Genomic DNA, 14855 nt, shown 5'->3' on the forward strand with positions numbered 1-14855 from the left:
ACGCCGCAAGATGTCCCTGATGCTAGAAAGCGATTTAAACATCACGCAGTGTTGTCAAAGGAAGGGTTCGGATCAGGGAAGTTTTACTTTGAGGTCCAGGTAAAGGGGAAGACTAGCTGGACTGTAGGAGTGGCGAGTGCATCTCTTAACCGAAAGTATCCCATCAGCATGTCTGTTAGGAATGAATGCTGGGTCATTGTGCTGGACGCTGGCCAGTATCGTGCATATGGCTCCGTGTCTTCTGGGTCCAATCTTTTGGTGAAGGAGAAGCTACAGGCAGTGGGGGTCTTTGTAGACTATGACGCGGGACAGGTCTCCTTTCATAACGTGGCTGCAAAAGATCTGATCTACGTGTTCTCTGGCCTGAGATTTAAGCTGGCCAGAGAAAAGCTGCATCCATACCTGTGCACTCGATCTGCTCGCTCTCCATCTGATCTCGAGCCGCTCACCATCACGTCTCAAAGTCTCCCAAATTGACTTCAGTCAATGCCACCATAAGGCATTTCCCCTTCACACCAACATGCGGCCTGTCAAGTCCGACCTTGTGTGTACTGTGAGTTTCAATGTGACTGTAGCTATCAAAGATCTCTGTTAATTATGTTTATATAATTTATAGGTGTTAATACTTTTAAACAGGTTTCTATTGAGTTTTAAAGTTGTCTTAATTTTGAATTTGTTTTAATAAAAGCTTTTATTTGAAGAAAACATGGATATTTGTCCTTAGTGAACCCACTACAGAGTACAGGGTTGTTGTCTTATTTACCTTAGTTGCCTTACTTATTTACCTTACAGAGTGTGGTCATTGTGACACATTCCAGCAGAGGGAATCCATATGTTTAATTTGTTAATGTGTACAAGTAGCTACATAAGATTTAAGCCTCATACACTACAAACATGCACTATGATGGCAGTCAGTGATGCTGCAAATGGGGACTAGAAAACACTAGTTTCCAGGGGGCCCCCCAGTGACAAGTAGTAGGCTATCACATTCATCTTAAATCCATTAATCCATTTTTACCATCTTCTATATTTATACAGCTGCTATATCTGTTTTCTTTCCTGATTCCACCCAAGAAATATTACAATATATTTAATCAGTGAAACTATCAACTTTACATCTTCAAACAAAGTAGTTAATGGCTTGGACTGCATACTAGGCTACGGTGGCAAGATCTCAAAAACACAACTCCATACAGCAGTGTACACTGAAATTAACTTGCTCTTTGCATCTTTCATAGAATAATATCAATCACAGTCAACAAGGTTTAACATGGCGATAACAGGTAGTTTTAGGCACTTAATAAAGCATCCACATCTCCAATTTGACATTTCCCAAGTGCCAGAAAATATAATTGAATCTCTGTATAATACATTTCATTTGATATATTTTCTTTGCGCTAACTGCTAACATTGGGTCATGAGCTCTGGAAGCAGAATACACAGTGACAACATAACCAGTGCAATGCCCATGTTAGCATCTTGCACTGCTATATGCCAATGACGAGATTTTACACAGTAGGCCTATACTGGATGTTCAATACAGATCCAGAAGGAAATCAGCCAGCTTCTCTTCTCTGCCCAGTCAGTTTAATTTGTTACTCACAAAATGTGGTAACCACATTTTGATTTTGAAAGTAATGTAATTGAGTTGTGTATGTTACAACTTACAATGTAGGCATTTAGAAGACACTACAGAGAGAATTACAGTAAGCAAGAACAAAACATGGTACTACATGGGCAAGAATCGTACGTAAGCTAAGAACCTAGAAGTGGAATATCTATATAATGAAACTAATGCGTATACTCACTACCATAGAGTGCTATTTCTACATCAAATGCTATCTAAGTTACATAAGTTGAGCCCTTTGCATGCACATGTAAGGTCATAGACTATAGGGCAAGTGCTACGGGTTAAGATGGATTCTGAAGAGGTGAGATTTCAGACTGTCTGTTCCATCTGTTCCACCCTTGTTAAAACAAGGGTGGCCATCACAGTCTCCCATGGGTAAAAATTAAAAGTATATAGCCATAGCTTTCAACCAGGAAAAGCACGAAGATTGGGAGCAATACTGCATCACAGTTAAATGCCTCCACTAACTACTGTGTTTGTTGTTTTTAGGCTGTTCAGACTTGTACTGTGTTTTGTAGGGTAACAAGACAACTCACCCTTTTTGCACCTCCAAGTGAGCTGTCCGGACATCTCACCCCTAATGTCCGGACAACTCACCAGACATCTCACCCCGTTGAGATGTCTTCACTTTCGGGGTGAGTTGTCTTCACTTTCGGGGTGAGTTGTCTTCACTTTCGGGGTGAGTTGTCTGACTGTATAGGCCTACCCTCTTTTATAGCTCTTTTATATACTTTACTGCATATTTCCCATTTATCCTTAATATAATCTAGATTTATTCAACCTTATCTTCCTGAATTACGGCATAGATCCACTGTTCTTGATTTCTCTCTCTCTGTGTGTGTGTGTGTGTGTGTGTGTGTGTGTGTGTGTGTGTGTGTGTGTGTGTGTGTGTGTGTGTGTGTGTGTGTGTGTGAGAGGGCCGGGGGGTGTCAATATATCAGATGTATTCAGTCAGTAAGTAGGCCTATTAGAACTGTGTTCGTTGGGAGTGAAGTCTAATGCTACATAGAGAGTGAGAGAGAGACGCTCTACTCCTTACTTACAACAGTGTTTCACTGGATTTTACTGTTAAATAAATAATTAGCGCGTGACTGCGCAGTCTGTAGGAACCGATAGTTAGATCCGAAATTGAATTACTGTAATGGGTGCCATGGAAAGTACTGTCAGAAAGTGAAGACAACTCACCGGGGTGAGTTGTCCAGACTTTCAGGGTGAGTTGTCCGTCTTTTCTCTTTACCAACTCGCCCAACTTGCCCCAGCAGAAAGTACAGACAACTCACCCCGCCATGTCAGAAAGTGACAACTCACCAGGGTGAGTTGTCCAGTATTCGTCTGTAGACTAGCCCATGCATGCGTTTTCACTTTCAGTTCACACTCACAGTGACCTTGACAGTGTGACTATCTACTTCCAATCTACTCAACTTCGAGTTTGGGCCAAATGTCATGATATTCCCTCCAGACACATCCTGAGATATATAGCTTTCATAGCTGATGGATGGACAGACAGACAGACAACCTGGCTGAAAACATACTTTGTTGTACAGCGGTGTTGCGCGTCAAAAATAGCAGACCTACAAGTGCACAATGCATCGAATCCGCGCCCTGCTGTGAGCTTGTATATCTGACGTTCTAGGCGCTCGACACCGCCGTATGACAGAGCATGAATTAGGCTTGTGACTTAACCCATTCTGATCTGAGATCAGATTCATACGAGGTTTCCGCCGGACACACACTGGTCTGATGAACCCATTCTGACCTGAGATCAGATTCTAAAAATGTCAGTCGTTCTTCGATTTTTCAAAAAATAGCAGACCTACAAGCTCGTATCGCGCCACTCGGTGGCGCGATATGAGCTTGTAGATCTGCTATTTTTAAATAGCTAAAGCATAACATGATGCCGACACCAAAATGGGTGCCCGTTCAGAATGGGTTAAAAAGACAGGGTAGAGGGCACGTATAAGGGAAGAAGAAAGCCTTCTGCATCGCACACAAACCACATCCAACTCCCGTCTCCACATGACATTTTCTCCTCATAAATCATGTATGGCGACCTTTCCATGCCAGAAAGCCTACCTCAATGACAGCAACATTTAACCATAATAGCCATTCATCTTTGAATATGATTGTGTGTCTGCCAATTTTTCATCACAACTATCATAGCTACTGTATTTACTATTTATTTATTTATTTAGACCTCAGATTATGAGTTGTGGCATTATGCCACCACTTTCAACTAGTAACGTTCAACCTGGTGTCTCTATGTTAAAAAATTAAAAACTAAATAAAAAAACTCCAGAGCTCTACAAGCTCACAGCGCATTGTATCGACATGCGTTTTGAGCTTATAAATCTGCAATCTTTTTTTAGAAATATCTGCTTTCGGCCTGGGCTGTGGATCAGCGGTCCAGGCACCTTGCCTGCTAGTCCAGCCTGGCAGTGTGCTGCGGGTTCAATTATATTTCTATAATTGACGCCCTGGCCCCTGTCTATATGAGAAAGTGAGCAACAAGGCACAGGTGCTACTGAAGTGAAAGAGGCAACAGTTTGTTGACTGTATCGAGTCATGAGAACAAAGGCTGTTGCATTTGTCGTTGTTTAAACCTGCTGAGTGACGGTAAATAAATACCAGTTAATTCAAAACGAAGTCACAACGTTTGGACATCAGTTCTTTGTTTTTATTATTATACACGTCTAAACTATAGATCTCGCTTTCAGTAACCAGCCAGTGGTGTCAGTTCAGGACTGACACTACAGGCCTAAAGGCGCAAGCCACAAAATATATATATTTTTTTATATCTGCTTTCGTATCTAAAACGCTTATAAGTCTTATCAAAAAGCATCATCAAAAAGCTTGTTGATTGGCTATTTTCACTGCATGTTCTTTTGACAAGCCCACGGCATCACTCTCAGAGTTACAGACCTGTAAGTAAGGGTTCGTTCCCAACTATCAATCATTTGTTTATACAGCTGGGGACCCAGCTGGATTGGAACCCACTCAAGGACTCCCGGGGTCCCTGGACCCCCTGCTTTGAGAACCACTGCCATAAACCTTTGCTGCAATCTATTAATTTAGGGCATATCAAGTGGTTAATGAGGTCATTATGCCAGGCTGAAGGATGGGGGTGGGGGAGGGCGATACATTCAGCAGGTGAACGCCCCACTGGCACCGCTCCCTCCCCCTCCCCTGCCCGTGCACCCTCCCTGCAGAGCTGGGGCCGACAGGGGGGGGTGACTCATGCGTTTTATCATCATCTCTAATGAATGACACTCTGCAGGTAGTGACATGCTGGCAAACGTTAATTATCCTCAACAGGAGAGGCAATTATAGATTATTAGCTACAGTAAACAGAGCAAACCTGGCAGAGCAGCGACGCTCAGCACGCCTGTCCTGCAGCCCCGCCGAGTGACACTATAGTGACACCCCTCTGAAGTCCACCGTGCACGTACGACCACTCAATCAATCCTTATTTATATACTGTGGCACATTTCATACAGCAAGTTCAACTCAATGCACTCTAATGCAGAGGGCCTATGATGTGTGTGTGTGTGGCGCCTGTGTGCTGTGTGCATGTCCACGTGTGTGTGTGTGTGTGTGTGTGTGTGTGTGTGTGTGTGCATACGTATGTATGCCGGGATGTGTGTTTGTGTTGACGGAGGGTTGATGCAGGGGTCTGGCATTGATGTTGATTGATCTTTTCATTAGAGCGTATAATGCCTTTCATCTTACCAAAGGATAGTCCTGAAGGTCATCATCGCTACGTAACGGGACTGTCAGAGGTCTTTGGGCTCCAGGGGGAGAGGAGCATAGGGAGAGAGAATGGTGATTTTGCGCTAATTTGTATAAAAGCGCCACATTTTGCACATTATGTATAGCCCAGCGCCTGCTCTAATGATTTAGCTATAGGGCACCCGAGCCGGTGACCTTCGGGGTCGCCACAGTGGCCAAATCCATATGGCCACCATTGACAACCTACCTGTATAAGGCAAACTTTTCTAAATGTCAATATGCTTTAAGTAGCATGTGACATATCAAAATAGGGATTTTTCATGATTCTGAATCCATTCCAAGCATTAGTTTTGCACAAAAAACATTTGAGCAAGTGGCAAGTTTAGCCCAAGGAGTGTTTTTCGTGCAAAACTAATGCTTGAAATGGATTCAGAATCATGAAAACCCCCAAGTTTGACACATCACATGGTACTTAAAGCATAATGAAATTTATAAAATGTTACAGTAGGTTGTCAATGGTGTGGGGCCTCGAAGGTTGCCGGCTCAGGCGCCCTAGCTAAATGGGCGCCTGAGCATGCCCTGGACTACATCTGTTTTGGCGCTTTTATACGAATTCGCACACAATATCCCTGTGCTCCTCAACTAAGACGCTATAGAATAGACTATAGAAACTGTATAAATTGTGTCATGATCCAAGGAATCCAGGGGAAAGAGACGTTGATTTTACGAACTACGGTTCAAGAGTTATGGGTAAGAACATGAATCGCACAACCATGAGGCCGATTCGAAACATGTATGAGGTCATTTCTTGCCAAGTTGGCTTAGTGGAGGAATGTCCATGCAAAGGTTTGCACACCAATCGGACGCTGCGTTCATGTCTTGATGCATTTTGTTCAAAGCGACTAAATAAATAACACTCATCTTTTACTTTCTCTAATAACAACCTAAAACATGAACCTTGGTTGAAAAAAACTAATGTCCTTTAAATAACATTTCTGGGAGCTAGTATACAGTGTGCAGACTTCCCTCCCTCTTCATGTACATATTTTAGTTATGGTAAATGGTGCATTTATATAGCTCTTTTATCCAAAGCGCTATACATTGTGCATTACATTTACCAATTCATACACCAATGGCGGAGGAAACCTGCATGCAAGACACCAACCTGCACACCAGGAACAATTAGGGGTTCGGAGTCTTGCTCAAGGACACTTCGACACTAACTCTGGGGGAGCCTGGGAACCTCATGGTTCCCAGGCCATTCGGCCACTCCCTAGTTCAGCACCTATGAATTTCTTTGGGATGTGCGCGCTTCCCTCTGGACTGTTTCCAGGTGCCACCAGCAACATTTTCAAACTATTTAAAGGTTTTTTTCAACATTTTAACAACACAAATCTGGGATCCCTGCCACAAAATATTTTCAGATGGGGTCTGTGCCCAAATGCGTATTCATCTAGGGGTCCTTGACAAGAATATATTTGAAAACCTCTGATTTAAGGTCATGGCTGGTTAAATGTGTATGAATTCATCTGAAATCACAGAACTATAAATTAATACCAGTATAGGCACATGAAACTGTACAACATATTACTGAAGATGTTCATCACAGTTAATTTATTTTGTACAAAAACTTCAACAAAGGAAATTACTGTATTAAACTGGTTTGGCAATTTTTCTCAGCATCAGCCCTGTCCATCAGTCCAATGTGGAACAAACAAATCAAAAGCATTTGTTTGTTCAACATTGATTGAACAAACAACTCTCTGGATGTCTGCTTTGGATGTTTTCTTTGTTGACACAGGCAATACAAATGATTAGTTCCCTAGGGATAATGCTGTTTATGTTTATAAAACATACTTCAGTTTTGTGATTTCTATTTAATTTCTATTATTTATATAACTTATATCTTCCTAGCGCATTAGAACTCTAAGAATATGTGACCCTGTAAAGTATAAAGTATGTGTGGCCTGTTTTCTGTAATCGGAGTCGGACAGATGTATGTTATATCAATAGAATAAGTGATAGAAAGACTCATGAATAGTAAATGGATGGAATTTAGTTGTACTATGTTTATGACATTATATTGTGTACTACAAACGGTACGGTGTACCTGTATCATTATTTCCCCTCTGTTTTTTACTTTAAAAAAAATGTTTGTTTTTTTTGCCTTAGTTGTATGTCACTATGGTCACTATCTCACACTAATATGAAAATAAAAGTTATTAAAAAGAAACGTTATATTTAGAGTTTTTTAGTCAGTGCATTCATGTCAGGGATAGTTCAACAATAAAGCAATGGGAATGAATGATAATGACATGATATTAGTGACCATGATACTGACCATGATAGCCTACTGACATGATTTCAACATGATACTGACCATCCTACTGACATGATACTGACCATGATACTGATACTGACATGATACTGACCATGATACTGACCATGATACTGGCATGATACTGACCATGATACTGACATGATACTGACCATGATACTCACCATGCTACTGACATGATACTGACCATGACATGATACTGACATGATTACTGACCATATACTGACCATGACATGATACTGACCATGATACTGACATGACATGATACTGACCATGATGCTGACATGATACAGACCATGATACGGACGTGATAATGACATGATTCCAACATAATAGTTACAGTATACTGACCATGACATGACATTCTTTGAGAAGTTCTATGCAACAGCCAGTCAAATTACCTTTGTAATGTCACTGACAGTTTTGCAAACCACATGGACAGAGGAAAGCTGAACCACATGGCAATGGATCTTTGAAAATGTGACTGACCATAGCCAAAACAAACAAAAAACTATCACCATATCAGCAACCGCCCAGAAGCAGCTGCAAATAGGTGCATGAGACGAGAGATCAACACTAGCCTACATGACAAATGAAAACAGCAAAGGGTTTATAGGCAGGGTATAGGCTACAAGCCAGGCTATTATTATTATTCTGTTAACTCTAATGCCGGCTGTTCAACAACATACACAAAGTGAAAAGGTAAAAGCAAAGGAAAGGAAAGGAAAGGAAAGGAAAGGAAAGGAAAGGAAAGGAAAGGAAAGGAAAGGAAAGGAAAGGAAAGGAAATGAAATGAAATGTGTCTCTTGTGCTTGTTTAGATTTGAATGAATGTTTATCCACCAACCTGGAAACAAGCCTCTGTCTTTTCTGTCATTTATATATTTGGCTTTTAATAAATATACATCCCAGGCCTCCTACAGATTAATGCTGGAGTATATTTCAACTTCACTAACTGAAGTCTAACATAGGCTACAAAAGAACAATTCAACACTATAAGGACATCTACTACTGCGATTGACTGAGTGATAGTAGTGGCCTAATAATGATCAGACTCTGCAACACACAGGGTCCGTCTGACCAGGGTCTGACTTACATTTTTACAAATTGCACGTCATAGACTGTCCTGTGGCTGTGTCCCATATAAAATGTTTTCCAAGCAAACCTTGAGTTGGTCCTGCTGTTTTCCTGTTTATATAGGCTACTGCGTAACGACGCAATTAACCGAGTTATTCGTGTTATTCGTGACTACCGGACGATGATGATAAAATAGATGGAAGAAACTTCTCCCAAATGGGTTAAGAATGTATTCCTTTGGCGCCATCTCGTGGCAATTTCTCATATGATCAACTACTAGTCTCGAATATCAATCTGCTAAAAAACAACATCAACAAACATCATTATCAACAACAACAATAATAATAATAAACAGATTTGCAACATTTGAAGTAAGCACATCTGCTTTATAAGGAAATAAACGTTAAATCAACTTGAAATAAAAAAATAATTTTAATAAATGATATCTAATAAAAATAAGCAAGTCTAAACAGCGTTTCTATAGACCAATTATTTGTTTATGTTTATGCGCGCGCATGCTGTTGCTTATCAGTGTGACGCATTGTGACGTCGTCAGTTAAGGCGTCTTATAATAAAAGTTATTTCATGTTCTCGTTCTTCTTCGTAGTTCTCGCGGGGGTCCGGTGTGAACTAATGCTCTCGGAAGTACTTCTCTTTCTCTTTTCCGCTGGCCATAGAGGAATCATCGGCAGGGTAAGAATTCACTGCTGATAATCACCAAAGTTATCCTCATGCATCATAAACATCCGTGCTATAAGTTACCCCACATTGGCCCGAGCATTAAGCTTATCTTGTCACAGTTCAAGAACGATTGATATGAAACCCAAGTTTCATATAGATAATAACGTAAAACGCACCAGTTTGAGAGCACCCCCCCCCCCCCCCCCGTTCGAGTGTCTGTCTGTATCCGCATGTCGATGCGCTTGGGACGGTCAGATGCGCTAAAAAGCTCCAGAGATAATTTCGAGAGGCTCTCGTTCACATAACTAGTTTAACGGGACGGTAAACAAAACTTAACAATAGTGTAATGTGTTGTAGTTAGCAGCCGTGCTAATCGTAGCTGTAAGGTTCTCTGGTGCTACTAGCTAGCGTTGCTGTTATGCTACCATGTAGCACACCGTGCTAGTCCAGTTAGATATTAATATTTAAAGCTGGTTACCCCACAAGTTGTGGAATTGGAGTTTGGTTAGGTTCTCTAACTTCTGTTCTGTTTGTGACTGGCTACTCATTGCCTGGTCCAGTCCTCGCATGCAACTGCAACTCGTTGGCTGATAAAATCCATAGTTTAAATATTTTACATGACCAAAATAATGTTTGCACTAGCACTAGCTTGCACATCATGTCACGTTTTCTGTTTAATGTTTGTAGCGTGTCAAAGTAGTTCTACTGTGGAAAATGTGTGTTGGTTCCTGGTTCACCTTATTTAGATATTTAAATATGCCTATTGTTTGTACACCAATGATTTAAAAAAAATGCACGTTTAGACAAATGCCAAATTAGTTGAATGTTATTTCAATTATCCTGCTACTTGACTGTTTTTCTTTGCACTGTTTTGCAGTTTTGTCTTGTCGTTTGACTAAGATAACACTAGTGTATACTATTCATAGTTTCATTGTACAGATATTCTACTGATGGATGATAGGTTCTTAGCTAGCTTGCTTATTATCCTTGACTATTTATATGTATTTGATCATCATATCATGTGGTGGTCTTGCTTACTGTAAATTGCTCTGGATTATGAGCGTCTGCTAAATGCCTATATTGTAAGTTAATGCCATTTAATTCAGCCGTTCACATGTAAATTGTCTGGATAAGTATCTGCTAAATTGTACGTGATTGTTAATGAACACACTCCATTTTATTTATTTTGCAGCATCATGAAGCTTAATCCATTGGTTTCATCCTCGCGGCGCAAGAACCGCAAGAGGCACTTCAATGCCCCCTCACACATCCGTAGGAAGATTATGTCCTCCCCCCTCTCCAAGGAGCTCCGTCAGAAGTACAACGTGAGGTCCATGCCCATCCGCAAAGATGACGAGGTCCAGGTGAGGATGTTTTGGATTGTTGAGATGAGACATTGATTCAGGGAGCAAGAATATGTAGATATGTTTTGTTGTCATAGTTGCTTAACCACTGGTGTCTGTATTTTGGGCATGGCATAGACTTGTTTGTTTTTATTTCCACTGGCAGATTTGTCTGGCTTCCAGGCTACTTTAGATCGGCTCTGTTTTGGCAAGTGTCAGACAGGTGTGCTGTATTTAACCCATTCTGACCGGGCACCCATTTTGGTGTCGGCATCATGTTATGCTTTAGCTATTTAAAAATAGCAGATCTACAAGCTCATATCGCGCCACCGAGTGGCGCGATACGAGCTTGTAGGTCTGCTATTTTTGAAAAATCGAAGAACGACTGACATTTTTTTACCCTAACCCTAACCCAGAATGGGTTGATCAGACCAGTGTGTGTCCAGTGGAAACCTCGTATGAATCTGATCTCAGGTCAGAATGGGTTAAGTTAACCCTTTTATTTTTTCTGTGTGCATCCAAAGGTGGTCCGTGGACACTACAAAGGCCAGCAGATTGGCAAAGTAGTACAGGTCTACAGGAAGAAATATGTCATCTACATTGAGCGCGTTCAGAGGGAGAAGGCCAATGGAACTACAGTCCACGTCGGCATCCACTCCAGCAAGGTGAGGTGTCTAGACTAGACAGTAAATCACTTGAACATTTCACAATGCAAAATTGGTTATTCTACCATATTGCTCATCTTCAAATTACAAAATGGGTTGTATGCTCTTCCATATCGGTAGACTTCACAAGCCCAAAAGTATGATTCAGTTTTACAAAACTATCAGTAAAACGGCAAGTGAATTATGGTTTATCAGCTTTGTTCTATTGTGAAGCTGCAATGCTTTGCTTTTAACTACAGCCGTCAGCGTAACTGCCAGCATTCAGATATGTGCTGTATGCTTACTGTATTTCTTGTTTTCTCTAGTAGATAAGTCATTGGTTGTATTCCACATGTGGAACATTATTGTAAGTTAATTGGATGTAAGTACAGCACATCATAGGATGCCTACTACATAATGTTGGAAAAGCCTTGCATATCTATTCTGTGGAAAATGTTCAGTTCACAGCGCATTGCGACATGTTGACTTGTAGATGGGCTGTTTGCAGAATATGCAGTAGAGGGGAAAGGAGTTAAGTGTACCACGTATTAGATCGGGGGGACCCCGGTCAACTAAGTATGTAGGCTACGGCTAGTAGAAGTACATAGATTACATTGTTTTTGTATCTGGAGGATACTTACTAGATGACCACTTGTGTTTTAATATAGTGTATAATCCAGTACGTAAAGGGGCTAAAGTTGGGAAAATCTGTACCCCTAACTAAGTGGAAATATGTTGGCTGCATTTGTTCTATATTGTCGAATGAATAAATATATAATGCTTGACCAGGCCCAGGGATGGTTTTAGGTCATCATGTGTCCCACAGTCTGTAGTGGATCCCCACATTCACAGTGGGCTGTCTCAGTGTCCTCGGGCAGTTGATGGTTGTCCACTCCTTGTGGGGGAGGTGCGGCTAGCCAAGACAATCTGGATCTTGTGACTTGTGGTGAAACCTAGATGGTTCTGCTGCCTCCACTGGTTCCTCCATCTTGCCTTCACACAGGAAGCCTTGGATTAGACAAACTGGTTTTGTGAGTGGGTTGGTGAGGAGGTTGGGTTCTCATCTGTGCCTTCTGAGCAAGGGGTGGTTGGGTGCATTTGGGTTTTACACTGTTCCTAGCAGCAGCTACAGCGTTTCATGTGTACACATGTGTATTATACTGTAGGTGTCTTGGATGGGTATTGAAGCTACAGTATGGTGAATTTGGACTTGCTGGGCAACTTGACACTTTTTTTTAATCCTATCATTCTATTGAGGACAATGTTGTAAAATGTATTGTATCGCTGTTTTATGTACAGTTGCAGAGTTTTGCCAGAATGAGAACCCAGTATTTGGAAGTGTCCAATGATTTCTTAACCTATCGTTAATGCATAGAATTCATGTTAGAATAATTGAAATGGCCCCATCTTGCTCTCACTGTTGCTCCTTCATGAAACATTATTTTCCCCAGCATCTGGGACATTAATGTGCAAGACTATAATAGTAATATAGGTTAACAGCAGTTCATTGATTATAAAAGAAATCGAATGCTTGGCGGATAAGGTTGGGCGATATGCCAATTCTTTTCAACTGCCAATCGTCTGACCAATATTCGCCGATTGACGATGTATTCGTGTCATAAAAGTAAAGTGAGAACAGCTCACTGCAGGTCGCAAAAAAGCCAGATCTACAAGCTCTCAAGGCGCCGCGTCCTGCCTGGTTTCGCAGCTCCGTTCGCTAGGCGTTGAGAGCTTGTAGATCTGTCTATTTTTGCAGCGCTGGTGTCGGTTAGTTCACGTTGTCAATAAAAAATAACTTGGATTACAGGCGGAGATGAAGTTCAATCAGTGGGTTGCAACAGTATTGGCTACACGCTAAGCTAAGCGCTAAACTAATGAATGATCCCCGTGCCTATACACTAACACTAGTGGACAGTTTTTTTTATTTTCCCCCCCGCCACTCACGGGTGGCGCATTGGGATTGTGATGAGACACGAGACAGCAGTGTGCATTCTGTTGTGACTGTATATTATTAAACTGCATGGGTCTGGACTCCGGAGCTTAAACAACATGTAGGCTACAGCCTCCCTCGGCTCCCAGCCAGGCTGCCGTAAGTGCCGTGCCGCGGTGCCCGATGCTGGCTGCTGACAGTGCTGAGGGGACTGTGGGAGCATACCATTATAACGGGGGATTTCCACCCGGCCGCTGTTACTACTTTGCTGGGCCAAATTGATTCACATGTTGCTCACACTTTACAGGTTAATTGGGCTAAATCGTCCAGAGAAATCGCCTAATAAAGATATTCTGCGATTGGATTCGTATATTCGCGATTGACGATTATTCGTATCGTCACCCAACCCTATTGGCGGATCTATCATAGTAGTGAGCTTGCTCACTATTTTTACTAAACACCATTGCACAAATGTTTTCTCATGTAGATCTGTTCATAAAATATATATTTTCTACTCTCCAGGTGGTCATCACCAGGCTAAAACTGGACAAGGACCGCAAGAAGATCCTGGAGCGCAAGGCTAAGTCCCGCGCTGATGGAAAGGAGAAGGGCAAATACAAGGAGGAGACCATTGAGAAGATGCAGGAGTAAAACGGATCTTTTGCTATTCAATAAATGTATAAATGGAATTCAATTGTCTGTGTTGTATTTTCATCAGAAGTACACTGAAAGCAGCTTATAATATTACAGCTGTTCAAAAATGTTAGACACAATTTACTATATGCGCAATGTACACTATAGAGATGCTGGTATAGTGTAAGATGTTCTTTATCACTTCAGATAAAGTGTGACAGAACTATTGTACATGGTGACCATTTTAATATAAGGGACGGAGGTTTTAGCCTGGGTTCCAGCCTGAATCGCTGAGTTCCGTGAAATTAGCGAGTGACAACAAATTCATGCAACAGTGTTTCAGGCTGGAACCCAGACTACTAAGCAAACCACCGCTCCAGCCCTGCGCTCTGTTTTTACTTACCGCTCCGGTGGTCAGCTCACCACCGAAAATCCAGACTATGAATAGGCCTTTATAATATATGATGGGTTAAGGGAGATGCAAATTATATTTATTTTTTCTCCAGTACAATCCTAGGTTGTGCCTTTTATTGCTGAACTTGATATTGTGTCTTTCAGTTGAGTTTTTGTGCCTACTTCCTACATCATTGTTTCCTAAGTTCAATAGCTCACCCCACTGACCCCAGTTTATTTTATTCTCATGTATAAAAAAAAACATACAATTGGGTGTTCCACATTACTTTCATTATAAACGACAATTTTAATGAGGTGTAAAAACTGTTTTATAATGGTGAGGTCTTATCCACCACTAGAGGATGCCAAACGCTACAAAGAACAAATGGCTGAACAGGGAAATGCATCTAATCTTAATGTGTAGCCATGTGATATGTTTTCAGGTAAATGTGCTTATTACT

The 14855-nt window shown here is 41.3% G+C and overlaps 1 protein-coding gene across 1 annotated transcript; it reads left to right on the forward strand.

Annotated features, from left to right (window-relative positions):
• The first annotated feature begins 9375 nt into the window (after positions 1 to 9375).
• On the forward strand, positions 9376 to 14057 carry rpl26 (ribosomal protein L26). The gene is made up of 4 exons (XM_083785396.1): positions 9376 to 9463; positions 10644 to 10815; positions 11319 to 11459; positions 13891 to 14057. Exons 2-4 carry the CDS (start codon positions 10648 to 10650, stop codon positions 14017 to 14019), a joined length of 438 nt encoding a protein of 145 aa, XP_083641522.1. The 5' UTR covers positions 9376 to 9463; positions 10644 to 10647; the 3' UTR covers positions 14020 to 14057.
• Positions 14058 to 14855: the final 798 nt, after the last annotated feature.

The sequence above is a fragment of the Protomyctophum parallelum genome (assembly GCF_964188405.1).
Source record: "Protomyctophum parallelum genome assembly, chromosome: 16".
NCBI lineage: Eukaryota > Metazoa > Chordata > Actinopteri > Myctophiformes > Myctophidae > Protomyctophum > Protomyctophum parallelum.

Coding starts and splice junctions, on each gene's coding strand:
- rpl26 (XM_083785396.1), top strand. CDS start 10,648: ATGAAGCTTAATCCATTGGTTTCATCCTCGCGGCGCAAGAACCGCAAG. Junction 10,816..11,318: donor GCAAAGATGACGAGGTCCAG/GTGAGGATGTTT, acceptor GTGCATCCAAAG/GTGGTCCGTGGACACTACAA. Junction 11,460..13,890: donor TCGGCATCCACTCCAGCAAG/GTGAGGTGTCTA, acceptor TCTACTCTCCAG/GTGGTCATCACCAGGCTAAA.